The sequence below is a fragment of the Cetorhinus maximus genome, chromosome 13 (assembly GCF_964194155.1).
Source record: "Cetorhinus maximus chromosome 13, sCetMax3.hap1.1, whole genome shotgun sequence".
NCBI classification, from domain to species: domain Eukaryota; kingdom Metazoa; phylum Chordata; class Chondrichthyes; order Lamniformes; family Cetorhinidae; genus Cetorhinus; species Cetorhinus maximus.
Genome location: NC_135891.1, coordinates 121,177,837 through 121,192,645, shown reverse-complemented (window position 1 = coordinate 121,192,645; position 14,809 = coordinate 121,177,837). Strand labels below are relative to the sequence as shown.

Sequence of the window (14,809 nt, the reverse complement as noted above, 5' to 3'; positions counted from 1 at the left end):
AGCACAGGAAATTTATGCCTCATTGTCAGAGGAGATTTCTAGGGATTATGATGTGGTGAAAAAGGCCACTTTGAGTGTATATGAGTTGGTCCCTGAAGCATACAGACAAAAGTTTCAAAATTTAAGGAAATAGCCTGGGCAAACTTACATTGAATTTGAAAGGATTAAGCAAAGTAGTTTTGACAGGTGGATACGAGTATTAGGAGTTGAATCTACCTAAAGTTCTCAGAGAAACCATTCTCTTGGAAGAATTTAAAAACTCCCTACCTTCTGTAATAAGAACCCATATTGAAGACCAAAGGGTTGCAACTGCTAGACAGGCAGCAGCAATGGCTGACGATTATGAGCTGATCCATAAACTAAACCTTTTTTTTTTCCATCACCCCCATAAATTTGAAACGGATAAAAAGTGGGAGAGCGAAAGGAAGGCAAGTAGCCAGGGTAAAGAATGGATAGCTGGAGATACCTTGAGATCTCCACCCCAGATCAGGAAGGAAGGTACTGAGGGTGGAGGTGAAACTCAGGCCAGTGTTTCCATTGTAATAAAGTGGGACACATTTGTTTAGAATGCTGGAAGTTGCAAGGGAAGCCCATGGGACTTATTGGAGTTTGTAAGAGTGAATCCAAAAAGGAAACTCAAAGAAAATGTCACGGATCAAATTGTAGCTTTAACTACAAGTAAGGGTCTAGAGGTAAACTCTGCTGTGAATGCAGGTGAAGTGAATAAGGTAGATGAGAGATATCAATGGTTTTATTCCAAAGGATAGATGACCCCTTTTTCATCAAATGATGCAGATAAACTCATAGCTACATTAAACGCCACAGGAGCTACTCAAACTCTTTTGCTGGAGAAGGACCTAGTTTTCCCTTTAGAGAGTTTAATGAAAGCTAAATTATTGGTAAATGGGATAAGTGGAGAATATATCAATTCCATTGTACAAAGTGAAATTGGAGTGTGATTTGTTGTGTGGATCAGTGGTTGTAGGAGTGGTTAAGAAATTACCCGTGGATGGAGATGATTTACTCCTGGGGAATGATTTGACAGGAGTGAAGGTTACAGCTTCATCCATAATTACGGAAAGTCCGACAGAGGCTAATGAGACGGAGCAACTACAAGAACAAGTTTCTGGTATTTTTCCATCGTGTCTGGTGACCAGAGCAATGGCTAAATAAACAAAGTCCATCACTGGAGGTCAAAGTAATACCACAAACAGATGTTAGAGTAGCCAAAGCTTTCTTTAAGGATGAGGATAATTCAAAGGAAGTGTTTGGCATGTCTTAATTAATTGAGGCTCAGAAAGCAGATCCAGAGTTAAACAAGTTAGCACAGTCAGCTCACACTGAAGCTGAGGCGGAAGGAGTTCTGGAGTGCTATTATCTTAAAAACAGTTCTGATGAGGAAATGGAGTCACCCTCGCAGACCTGCATTTGAGAAATGGACGGTTGTTCATCATATACTGGTACCGCCCAAATATCGTAAGGATATATTGCGAGCAGCACATGAAATCCCTATGGTGAGTCATGTAGGAATACGGAAAACCCAAGCATCTATAAACAGGCATTTTACCTGGCCAGGATTTATAAGGACATAGTGCAATTTTGTAAAACGTGTCATACATGTCAGGTAGTAGGTAAACATCAACACATAATCAAATCAGCACCTTTAATACCCAACCAGTTTTTGAAGAACTGTTTAGTCGGGTGTTAGTAGTTTTGTGTAGGACCATTACCCAAAACGAAACCAAGACATCAATATATCCTTACAATCATGAATATGACCTCCCGATTTCCAGAAGCAATCCTTTTAAGGACGATTACAGCTAAGGTGGTAGTGGAAAAGTTGACTCAGTTTTTCACTCGTTATGGCTACCAATTGAAATACAATCTGGCCAAGGTTCTAACTTCATGTTTAAAATTTTCCAGGACATAATCAGCAACTTGGGAATCAAACAAATAAACTCTACCACCTATCACCCGCAGACACAGGGAGCTTTAGAGAGGTACCATCAGACTCAAAGCCATGATTAAGACCTATTGCCATGAATACCCAAAGGATTGGGGCAAAGCATTAGATTTCTTACTAGTGGCTACCAGAGATTCTCCGAATGAATCTACTGGATTTAGTCCATTTGAATTGATCTATGGTCATGAAATAGGAGGTCCATTAAAAGTAAAACAGAAAGACGAATCCTCCACATTGGATTACGTGTCCATGTTTCTCGAACGACTCTCAGGAGCATGTAAAGCAGCATGAGACCACTTAAAAAATTTCCCATGACAAAATGAAAGAATGGGCAGACAATTATGCTACTACTAGAGTGTTCCAAGCAGGAGATGAAGTATTGGTATTATTACCTTTGCAGGGTGAACCCCTGAAAGTGAAATTGAGTGGCCCCTACAAGATAGTTAGGGGAGTTAGTAAAGTGACTTATCTGATAGATACTCCTGAGCGTAGGAAGAAGAAACAGTTATGTCACAAACATGTTGAAGCAATATCATCTCAGAGACGATGATAAGACAGAGCAAGTGTGCCAGGTGGTAGGAGTAGTGGAGGATGACAGAGACAGTAAGGGCAAGATAGAAGGAGAAGTAGACAGTGTCCAAAGTGAACCTCCTACAATTCGACTAGCCAATACGACAATACTGGGATGGTTAAACACTGTTCTCATATTTAGAGGAAGGACCAAGGAAAGATCTAATAAGGTTACTTAGGAAGTATAAGGGAATTTGTAGGGATACACCTGGATGTACCATGTTAGCTAAACATGATGTTGATATAGCAGACCCAGTGCTGATAAAACAATACTATTATTGGTCGAGCCCAGGAGAAACAAGCTCAGTTAGAAACCATATATATGCTGGACAAATCAATTGATTGAGCCGAGCCAAAGTGGCTGGAGTTCACTGGTAATATTGCTTCCTAAGCTGGATGGATCCACTAGATTTTGTATAGACTACAGGAAGGTGAATGTAGTAACGAGGATAGATTTGTACCCAATTCCTCGGTTAGAAGATTGCATTGATAGGGTTGGCATTGCCTCATTTCTTTCGAAAATTGACCTATTGATGGGTACTGGCAAGGGCTAAAGAAATATCCGTCTTTGTTACTCCAAGTGGGTTCTATCAATGTCTAGTCAGGCTGTTTGGGTTTAAAAACGCCCCTGCTACATTCCAGAGACTTATGAATCAAGTCGTAGCTGATGTACCTAACTGTGTAGTTTATTTAGACGATGTCATAATATATAGTAACACATAGGAAGAACATGTAAAGCAATTTGAGGATCTGGTTAAGCAATTGCAGTTGGCTGGCTTAGTCACAAATCTGGCCAAAAGCAAGGTTAACTTAACCTAGGTCACATTGTAGTGTTGCCAAGAACAGCAAAACTGAATGCTGTAATAGAATTTCCCATTCCTAAAACTAAATCAGAAATCATGAGGATTTTGGGTATGTGTGAGTATTATAGGAAGCTTGTGCCTGACTTCAGCACAATAGCTGTACCTCTCACAATTTAAGAAAACAGGCAAAAGTGGTGTGATCAGCAGAATGCCAAGCAGCCTTTGAAAAGCTGAAGGCAATCTTAATAATTGAACCAGTGTTGGCTGCCCCTGACTTTACCAAACCTTTTAAAATGGTAATTGATGCTAGCGACTTGGGGTTAGGTGCAGTCCTATTACAAGATGATCAGTTAGGGATAGAGAAACCAGTGGGGTACTTTTCCAAGAAACTAAATCAAGATCAGAGGAAGTACTCTATAGTAGAAAAAGAAACGCTAGCATTGTTGTTGTCTCTTCAACACTTTGAAGTTTATGTCCGACATGACAACAAAGAAACACTAATCCACACTGACCATAATCCGTTGGCGTTCATTGAAAAGTTTAAAACTCGAAATGCGAGACTATTTAGATGGAGCCTGTTGTCTCAAACATTCAATGTAAAGATTGCTCACATTGCTGGTAAAGATAATGTGATCGTGGATGCATTGTCCTGGGTGTAAAATACTTAAATAAGTTAAAGGGGTAAGAAATGCTGAAATTGTAGAGGACTGTATAAGGGGGAGGAAGGGTGAATGAAGGTAAGTCTCGTGTTTTGTTGTCCATGTGTCACATACCTTGTGATGAAATGCATTTTTGAAATGGAGTTTCATCTCTTAAGGATGGAGGCATGTAAGGAACATAACTTTTTATTTCGGTTGGACTGTGGATTGGAATTACAATGGCTGCAGGTTGAAAGACATGTCCACTGGAACAGGATGAGATATATATACAGTGTTGCAGCCCTGAAACAGTGTGTGCCATGAAAGACAGTATGGTGCCGGAAAGGAGTCCTGGACCAAGAGAGCTGCCAGACAACAGCATTTTAATTAACTCCTGACCAGGTGACCAGGGTTTTGTGTGCGGGCAGTGCAGCTGAATAGCTCCTAGCCTGAAAGGAACCTCTTTCACCTGTGTGTGGAAGATTCCAGTCATTCCACAATAATAACTAGTTGGCTTTCCTTCTCATATCTCTATAACATGCTCTCCCTCTCTGAAAACCCCTGTCAAGAGGCAAAGGAGAAAACCACGGTTAGAGATATTGAAAAAGAAGCTCTCAACCCGTGAACTAAATACTGAAAGTGCTGGAAGACCACCTCGTGTTGTCATCAGGGACTGAAAGGAATTTGGAAGACATTGCTTAAAATCAACCCATCGAACACTGTACTGCGGATTGGTGTTATTGAACTGTTTTATCCAACCCTTAAAATCCATGTTTTTGTGTGTTTTATATGTCTTGTCTGTGTGTGTATAGGGATTTAAGATAGTGTTAGAAATTAACAGTTCGTATTTCTTTTTTGCCATTGGTTAACAACGGTTTGTTCAATAAACAGTTATTTACTTATTAAGTTTACAAACCTGGTGCTCGTATTCTGTTAACCTAAATTAAACAGGTAGAATTAGGACAATCTGGTGGTTTGGCCAAATTTTTCACATTTGTCGTGGCTCAGGGAGCAGTGGGGCTTGATAGTACAGCACACTAACCCCAGTGAGTTGTGACAATGAGCATTCTTGATTATAAGCACCCCACCTTTGGCGGCTGCCCCTCCAGCTGCCTTGGTCCTAAATTCTGCAATCCTGTCTCCAAACTTCTCCATCTCTCTTTCTTCTTTAAAGACATTCCTTAAAGCCTACCTCTTTGGCCAAGCTTTTGGTCATCTGCCCTAATATTTCTTTGTGGCTCAGTGTCATTTTATATTGCACATGTGAAGCGCTTAGGACGTTCTGTTACGTTTAAAAATGCTATATAAATACAGGTTGTTGGTAACCATACCTCAGCAAAACGTTAGTTCTTTTGGGAGATGGGAGACAAAAACTGAATTGATAAACTTTGGCCTGCCTCTTAGTAAAACGTAGGCAACTTCTAAGCAACTATCTAAAAGTCAGCCAGCTCTGCATTGGAGCAGCACATGAATAGGGCACGGTTAGTTGGAAGTGATGTTACTGTGCTCTTGTGTACTATGGCTATCATCTAACTCCATTCTTGTTCTTCAGACATGCGCCTGATGCAGGGTGATGAGATCTGTCTGCGCTACAAAGGTGATCTGGCACCTCTTTGGAAAGGAATCGGCCACGTGATCAAAGTCCCGGACAGTATCCTTTGTATCTTACCAATTAAAACCTTTGACAGTTGTACAGCTGAAAAGTCTCCAATGTTTGTATATGAATGATGAGGAAAGCTTCTGCTGTGTGCACAGCGTGTGCAAGTGCAGCACTCTGAGATGCTGTCTACCGGTTGAGAAGTTAAACCGAAGCCCTGTCTGTCCGCTCAAGGACATTTAAAAAAAAATCCCATGGCACTATGAAAGGGTGCTGCAAGCAGATTCAATAATTTTCAAAAGGGAATTAGACAAATACCAAAAGGACAAAAAAAAAGCACAGCTTACTGTGAAATAGCAGGGTTACTAGGATTAATTGGATGACTTTCAAAGAGCCCAAACAGGCATGATAGGCTGAGTGATTGCCTCCTGTGCTGTAACATTCTGGTAGATGGAGAAGTGGAATTTTTCTTCTTCAGTCTCCTGAATAACATTTATCCCTAAACTGAAATCAGATTACTGATCATATAAGTACTCCATTGGCTGTAAACCACTTGGAATGTCTTGAGGTTATGAAATGTTCTAAAAATTGTTCTTTACTTGCTTTGAAATGCAATCTTCAATGTTGACCACTGCAATCTGCAAATTTTGCCTGCGCAAGGTGATGGGGGAATTTTCTGTAACTAGTATGAGTTCCTATTTCAGTTCATTCCAACATACGTTGAAATTGCAACACTGAAACATGTCACCCACTCCAACCAAGTCTGTATTGGTGTTTATCAGCCTCATAAACACTTGTCCTCATTCTTGTTCCCAGATGCATCCCCTTTTATTTCAACCTATCTAACTTGTTCTTACATGTTAACATGGCCTCTATTTCAATCACTAGTTCATCCCACGGCCTCAATAACCCTGCTTTTTTAAAAAAAAACTTTCCCACTCTTCATAAATTAATATTTAATATGGTCTTCCCTCTGAACCACTGAAAAGCCTTTTCTATCTACTCTGTCCCATCCCATCTATCAAATCATTCCATGATCATCCCTGTTTGAGTGCAAGCAGCTCCAATTTTTTGTCTTTCCTTATGCCAGAAGAATCCAAGTGAATCTCACCTGCCTCATCCATTGCCCCAGTCACATTTCTATAATGTGGAGTCAAAAACTGCACATATTCAGATACAGTAAGGGATTCTAAGGTTTGGTAAGATTCACCATTACATCCCCACTTGTATATCCTATACTTCTTGGCATAAAGCCCGGGATTTCATTATCTTTTGCTCTCCCTGTATTCACTTAAGAGCTACTTCATGAAACCATAGCCCTCAGATCCCCCTGCTTATCTACCTTGTCACCCAGCTTTCCACATTCAAAATATAACTTGTTAGAAAAATGTACCACCTCGCACCTATGAATTGAATGTCATTGTCCACTTTTTTTGCCCATTCCACCATCCTATCAATATCTTCTTCCGGCTTCCTTTGATCTTCAATTATTTAAAATTCAAAACAATACAATTTTAGTATGTTTGCAAATTGGCCCACTTCTAGCCCTATGTCAAAATCATTGATGTACACAGTAGATAGTAGTCCCAGAACAGAATCCTTAGGACGCCACAACCCACTTCTAACAAACCTGAGAAACTCCCCTTAACTCCTACTGTTTTCTCCCTTCTAACGAGCTTTTAGTCCAAATTTCTAACTACTCCTCTGTTCTTTCCCCTTAGCCTTGCAATTTTTTCCTTTACAATTCCCATTTGAAAGTTACTATTGAATCTGCTTCCACTGCCCTTGCAAGCTGCTCATTCCAGATTATCTCTCACTTGGTTGAATGTTAGGTGGATGAAATTAAGTCCTCTGGCATGTTTTGCCAATTAACTTCAACTCTGGCTATAGACCTTCCTGCCAGCAGGAACAGTTTTCTCCTTGTTTAGTTTGCTAGAAGCCTTCATGATCCTGGCATCTATTAAGTCGCCCCTTAACTACCTTCCCAATTTCCATTGCTACTTGTTATGATGTGGCAGGCGGACCAAATCCACAAGGGAAACTTGGCCACACTATCACAAAAATACTATCGCAATTTGTATTTATTACGAGAAGATTTGAATTCAGAAGTAATGAGTCCACTAACACCTTTATAGAGGTTTTAAAAACTAAATCAAAACATTAATTAGTGAAAGAAAAGATTTCAAGCACATACATAAGATTATAGTTAGTTAATACTATAACAAATTCCAAAATCCCTAATTAACCTGACTCCCAATTGCACAACCCCTTTAAGGCAACAGTCCAAAATAGATTTTAAATTTAAATAGGCAAACCAGCAAGTTTACCACATGCGCCCACTTAACAGTGGAATTCCAAAGGCTTTCCTCCACCTTGGGTTACTGACACAGCAGACTTCTGCAAAAGTGGTCGTAGGCTTCACCAAGGCTGTTTTGCATGGCCCTTTTAGGTCTTACATGGCACCCCCCCGCCCCGGCCAATGTAGTTTTCCATCCTCCTTTATATATATTTATCTCTTTAATTTGTAAATTCCATTGTTCTATATGTCTTTGGAAATTTACTTTTCCCATAATAAAATCTCTTATGTTGCCAATATGGCCAGTACCTTTGGGAAAAATAAACACACTGCTTGGCCTTGCTTATCTTGTTAGTTGTAAACCACCTTTGAAACCTAAACAATCCCTTCGCTAATCTAAAAATGCACATTTCCTTCAGACCCGACACATGCTGCCCTCATCCATGTTTAGCAGTTCAAATGCCTTTTACATCTAACTTCTTTTGATAATTTCAACCTTGCAGTCTATCGGACTCCAATTCAATTAAATCGTACAGAACCAGACACACACACACTCATAAACCTACTTTACAATAAACCACAATAATATTATGAAAAATACGATAGTTTCATGACATGCTATTGTTGCGCCATCCCTGATAAATGCTCCATGGGCAGGCCGGACTACATGTTACAGATTTGAGGGAAAGAGATGGAAAACTGATGATCCTCCTAAATATATTTGAACATACGAGGCTTTCTTAAACAAAACTGGAAATGCAGTTTGAGAACAGCTAATTCAGTGGGCTGTTGAGAGTTTTAGTGGGCACATAAACATGTTTAAAAGTTACTTGATTCAGATAATTCTGGAGTGTTTGAGGTCAGCTCTAGGTTGAGTGTGGAATTATTAGGCCTGACTCGCTCAGGTTGAGTGTTGTGTCTCTAACCTACCTGTATAGATTATGGGGATGAGATCGCTATTGAACTCCGCAGCAGTGTTGGAGCTCCAGTTGAAGTAACTCACAACTTCCAGGTGGATTTTGTCTGGAAATCAACTTCATTTGACAGGTAAGTTGTCAATTTGTTCAGCTTTTACCCTTTAACCTGTACCACTATCAACCTTTATCTTCTGTCTAAAGATTATCAAGGATGTTAGCAGCATCAAGTCCCAATCCCCATAATAAAAAGTGCAAATTGGGGAATGTAGGTGGGCTCACTGTTTGATTGATCCAACAATCCTTCATGGCTGCTGCAATCTCAAGCACAGCACGTGCCTGGTTTTTAGAAAGAGATTCAGCTGTATTTAAAAAGTGTAGTTAAATTAGTGTTATAGACATATCTATTACCCACTTGCAAATGGCATTTAGTTGTAGAACACAATCAAAAGATACAATCTGCATTTGTTCAAGAATAGGAGCCCGAGCTATGGGTAGATCTTAAGCTCTGTGCTGTCCGTGGGAGTGAGCTTTAGTTTGTATGTGCGTGTTAACAGTGGGTGTTGTCCCACCTGACCTCAGCTGCAGTTGTGAATAATTTGTAAGATACAGCCTTTGAACATTGAATATATACCTAACAATTTTATGAATATTCAGTTTGTGCTGTGCTGTATTGAAGGTTTCCTGTCCAAATTGCAGTGCCTCACTAGTAAAGAATCATGGAATCTTCCAGCATAGGAGGAGGCCGTTTGACTCATCATGACCCATGGCTCTCTGAGGCTACGAATCAATTCAGCTTTCCTCTTGCCCTATAGTCCTGCAAATGTTTTCTTTTGATGCAGAGATCCAGTTTCCTAATTTTCAAAGAAGCACCTGAGTGATTTACGAATGAGTGATTCAAGTATTGAGATGTTGATTTGTAGGAACTGAATAGTGCTTCTGGTATTGCTGCATTATGCAACCAAGGACAATTTGCGTATATGTAACATTTATGTCTGAAACAGACTTGAAACTGAGGAAAAGTGAACAACTAAATGCTGAACAATCCAGGAAGTAAGGAGGAAATGTTAGTCTCTGGAACAGCTTAACTGAACCACTCTTGATCAGTTCATGGTGTAAGAATCTGTTAGCATAGTTACCATTCCTACATCCTGTCTATTATAGTCACAGGTGAGGTAAGGGGATACATAGCAAATCCTTTAGATTTTCCATACAAATAGAGTTAAAACAGTATCTGTTAGCCATCTTGATTTTTGTTTTGCCATTCTTTCTGGGAAATGCCCTCCCTTTCAGATGCTTGCTGTCATTTTATTATTTGTATGACCTGAACAATTCATCTGTGGTATAAATGGAACATTATTCGCTAGAATCCCTCCTGTTCTCACCCCCCACCCCAAGTCAAATTAGATTTGGTATTTTTTTGCTGCTTTTTTCCCCCTGAAGATATTTTAAAAATTATTGAAAATGAAACCACAATTCAATAGTGTCAGACACTGGAGACCATGTAGGTAGCTACTGCTCACCCTTTCCAAAAGGAAAGATGGAGATACAGAAAATATCTCAGACCATTACTTTCAGGCTGAAATTAATGGCCAAAGTTTTGCAAATGAGGTGATTACACAAGGAATTGCAACAAGCTAGGGGTATAAATTTTTTTGAAAACAGTTCTGTCCAATTTTTGACTTGATCTCTGAGCATTACATCGTGCCTCTATGAAGCACACATAGATTTACTTGTGAACCAGAAACCTGATTGCTCCATTATATATCCATTATTTTTTGAATCAGGCAGATACTTAATGCAATTAAGATATTAAACATTTTTAACCCTTCATCTGTGGTATGGACAGTGGTCCTCAGTTCATCTGAGCTGAGAGTGACTGCCCTTGACTTCAAGGCAGCGTTTGACTGAGTGTGGCATTAAGGAGCCCTAGCAAAACTGGAGCCAGTCGGAATTAGGGAGATCAGACTGGTTGCAGTCATACCTAGCACAAAGGAAGATGGTTGTGGTTGTTGGAGGTCAGTCATCTCAGCTCCAGGACATCACTGCAGGAGTCCCTCAGGGTAGCGTCCTCAGCCCAACCATCTTCAGCTGCTTCATCAATGACCTTCCTTCCATCGTTAGGTCAGAAGTGGGGTTGTTCACTGATGATTGCACAATGTTCAGCATCATTCACGACTCCTCAGATACTGACGCAGTCCATGTCCAAATACAGCAAGACCTGGGCAATATCCAGGCTTGGGCTGACAAGTGGCAAGTAACATTCATACCACACAAGTGCCAGGCAATGTTCATCTCCAACAAGAGAGAATCTAACTATTGCCCCTTGATGTTCAATGGCATTACCATTGCTGAATCCCCCATTATCAACATCCTGGGAGTTACCATTGACCAGAAACTGAACTGGACTAGCCACATAAATACTGTGGCTACAAGAGCAGGTTAGAGGCTAGGAATAGTGAGATGAGTAACTCACCACCTGACTCCCCAAAGCCTGTCCACCATCTACAAGGCACAAGTCAGGAGTGTGATGGAATATGCTTGGATGAGTGCAGCTCCCACAACACTGAAGAAGTTTGACACTGTCCAGGACAAAGCAGCCCCACTTGATTGGCGCCTCATCCACAAACATTCACTCCCTCCACCACCAACACACAGTGGCAGCAGTGTGTACCATCTACAAAATGCACTGCAGGAATTCACCAAGGCTCCTTTGACAGCACCTTTCAAACCCACAACCTTTACCATCTAGAAGGACAAGGAGAGCAGATAGATGGGAACAACCCCACCTGGAAGTTCCCCTCCAAGCCGTTCACCATCCTGATTTGGAAATATATTACCGTTCCTTCACTGTCGCTGGGTCAAAATCCTGGAACTCCCTTCCTAACAGCGCTGTGGGTGTACCTACACCACATGGACTGCAGTGGGTCAAGAAGGCAACTCACCACCACCTTCTCAAGAGGGCATCTAGGGATGGGCAATAAATGCTGGCCCAGCCAGCGAAGCCCACATCCCATGAACGAAAAAAAAACCTGGCGGTTTGTTTGCCATTAATGCCTGACAGTAGTGAAAGCCAATCTTAATGTCTGATTAGAGTCTTATCCAGGAGCAGAAATTGTAGCTATTTTTCATCTCTACCCCAGACACTGAGGCCATTTTCAGCAGCCCCACTTTCCAAGCCAAGGTTAGCTAGCTTGGCGCAGATTAGGGGTTCAACTTTGGAGCATCCAGTACCAGGTCTCAGCTACTCAACTTGACAAACCTGTGACACCGTCAGTCGGTGGAGGTGACATTTTTCTGTTTTTCAACTTCACTCTTTGTACACAGAATGAGGGGCTGACAAATGAAACCATTTGAATTTCAGTAAGTATGTGATGTTGGCATATCGCCATCTGGTCACGCTTATTAGAGGCAGATAGAAAATTAGTGTGGTTAGCAGGGGTGATTTGGGCTGATCCAACCATGTTGGAAGCCCTCGAGAGTTTCCCAACCATTTATCATGGGATTGGTATGGCTGCCTACTCTGCAATGAAAACTTGTATTATGACCCATTGTGGTAAATTAACCAGCTGATCCATGTTTCTTGTCCCTTTCAGAATGCAGAGTGCATTGAAAACCTTTGCTGTGGATGAGACCTCTGTCTCCGGCTACATTTACCACAAATTGCTTGGCCATGAAGTGGAGGACGTGATTATTAAATGCCAGCTCCCTAAACGCTTCACTGCCCATGGCTTGCCTGACCTCAATCACTCGCAGGTAGGCAATTTTGAATGGTTTAATGTGTTTAGATTTATACCTGACTTGTTAGTGACTTTTCATCGAAGTGAACTTATTCTGAAGTAAGCACCACCTGTATACATCCTGTCAGTATCACCTCAGTACTTTCATCAAATCCAACCTGCTACCTCTCAATTGTCTTGGGCCAGACTGCCAGTAAACCTAATCCACTGTGAAGTGCACCATACACAACCAGGGATAGAGAACCGAGACAGATGAGCCCAACTGCTCATTCTGTCTGACTTGTAGATAAAATAAATCATAACCCTGTTACCCTTTGAGGATAGGTTTTATCACTCTCCTATAATCTGCTCTACTATATTCTGAAGTGTCTCAGGACTATATGGTAAATTTCCTTTGTAGGCAAAGCAGGTCCTAAAACAAGGGAAGGAGCAAATTTTACCCGATCTGCAACCTTTGTTGCCTTTTGTTGTAGCCTCAGCTGGGATCAGAACAGGGACAGAAAATGAGACAATCGGGGAAACTGCATTGTTTGTCTGCATGCACACTTTAAACTATTCAGCCCATCAGTCACCACAAGGTGGCAGCATGTGCTCGCTGTGATGCTTTTGCAGCCTCCATAGGGTGCAGTGCCCCTGCCTCAGTTTGGGCTCTTTCACCTCTGGCAGGCAGCAGTACCATCTTATTTACTTTAGTGTTGCCACCACAAGGAAGGCTCTTGTAATCAACAAGACTGCAGTAAATATCTCCTCACTGCCTCTGATCAATCTGTGCACCGGTGTGCATCTGTCAGCATTGAAACTGCTGATCAGAAAATGACCTCATCTTTTCATGGACGCGATGGTTGTATGGCTTCAATATTTTGCTGATGGGACAACATGAATACAATAGTTTTCCAGTCTACTCCACATTGTAGGCTTTAATCTGTTAATTGTTCTGTGTATAAGAATCTGACCAGTGAAACTCTCCACTTACACTAACTCTCTTGCTATGAATGAGTCACTTGTACTGCAACATATTTCTAGCTTTAGTGCATTTTAAATCTGTTTATGCACTGTTTACACCAGAGTATCTTTAGCACATTTAGTCATATGTAAACACTCTGCTTCTACAGCTCAGAGTGAAATGTGAACCATTTAACAGACATAAACCATTTAATTCAATCTAGATGCTGCTCAGAAACTGTTTGGGTTCCATCAGTTTTGAAAGACCTATTTCTATCAACAGAATGAAATACTGAAAGTAGAACTTAATTATTGGTCACGTTGCAGTGAGGTACATTTGGCACAGTCACAGACTAACTGTTGTAAGGTTGCCATCTGCGATTGATTAAGACCCTGTTTTAATCTTTCCAACAGGTTTATGCTGTGAAGACTGTTCTCCAGCGCCCCCTCAGTCTGATCCAAGGCCCTCCAGGCACTGGAAAAACTGTCACCTCTGCCACTATAGTGTATCACCTAGCCAGACAAGGCAATGGGTAAGCAGCACCTCTACCCTCACTTGCGCAAAGAGGGAACAATTTTATGGTATAGCTGTAATTTTATAAATGCGCACTCATTTCAGTAAAGTGCAAATATAATTTCTGTCTCAATCACAGCAGGAAGATGACCAAAGTCTCATTGGCTCCCCATCTGATATCTCTCCTTGTCCATTTTTATTCTTTCATGGGATGTGAGCTTCACTGACTAGGCCAGCATTTATTGCCCATCCCTAGTTGCCCTTGAGAAGGTGGTGGTGAGCTGGCTTCTTGAATCGCTGCAGTCCATGTGGTGTAGGTACACCCACAGTGCTGTTAGGGACGGAATTCCAGGATTTTGACCCAGTGACAGTGAAGGAACGACGATATATTTCCAAGTCAGGATGATGAGTGACTTGGAGGGAAACTTCCAGGTGGTGGTGTTCCCATATCTGATGCTCTTGTCCTACTAGTTGGTAGTGGTCATGGGTTTGGAAGGTGCTGTTGAAGGAGCCTTGGTGAATTCCTGCAGTGCATCTTGTAGATGGTACCACAATGCTGTTACTGTGCATCAGTGGTGGAGGGAGTGAATGTTTAAAGTGGTGGATGGGGTGCTAGTCAAGTGGGCTGCTTTGTCCTGATATGATGTCCAGCTTCATATGTTGTTAGAGCTGCAGTCATCCAAGGCAAGTGGAGAGTATTCCATCACACTCCAGACTTGCACCCTGTAGTTGGACAGGCTTTGGGGAGTCAGGAGGTGAGTTATTCACTGCAGAATTCCCAGCCTCTGACCTCTTTTAGCCAAGGTATTTATATGGCTGGTCCACTTCAGTT

General features: G+C 41.3%; 1 protein-coding gene across 1 annotated transcript in view; it reads left to right on the top strand.

Moving 5' to 3' along the window:
- The window catches only part of upf1 (UPF1 RNA helicase and ATPase), a 172,410-nt gene that overhangs the window by 128,737 nt on the left and 28,864 nt on the right, over positions 1-14,809 (top strand). The window contains exons 9-12 of the mRNA XM_078554758.1: positions 5,527-5,625; positions 8,806-8,914; positions 12,378-12,537; positions 13,878-13,996. Coding sequence (XP_078410884.1) covers positions 5,527-5,625; positions 8,806-8,914; positions 12,378-12,537; positions 13,878-13,996 — 487 coding nt within the window. The remainder of the gene's footprint in view (positions 1-5,526; positions 5,626-8,805; positions 8,915-12,377; positions 12,538-13,877; positions 13,997-14,809) is intronic.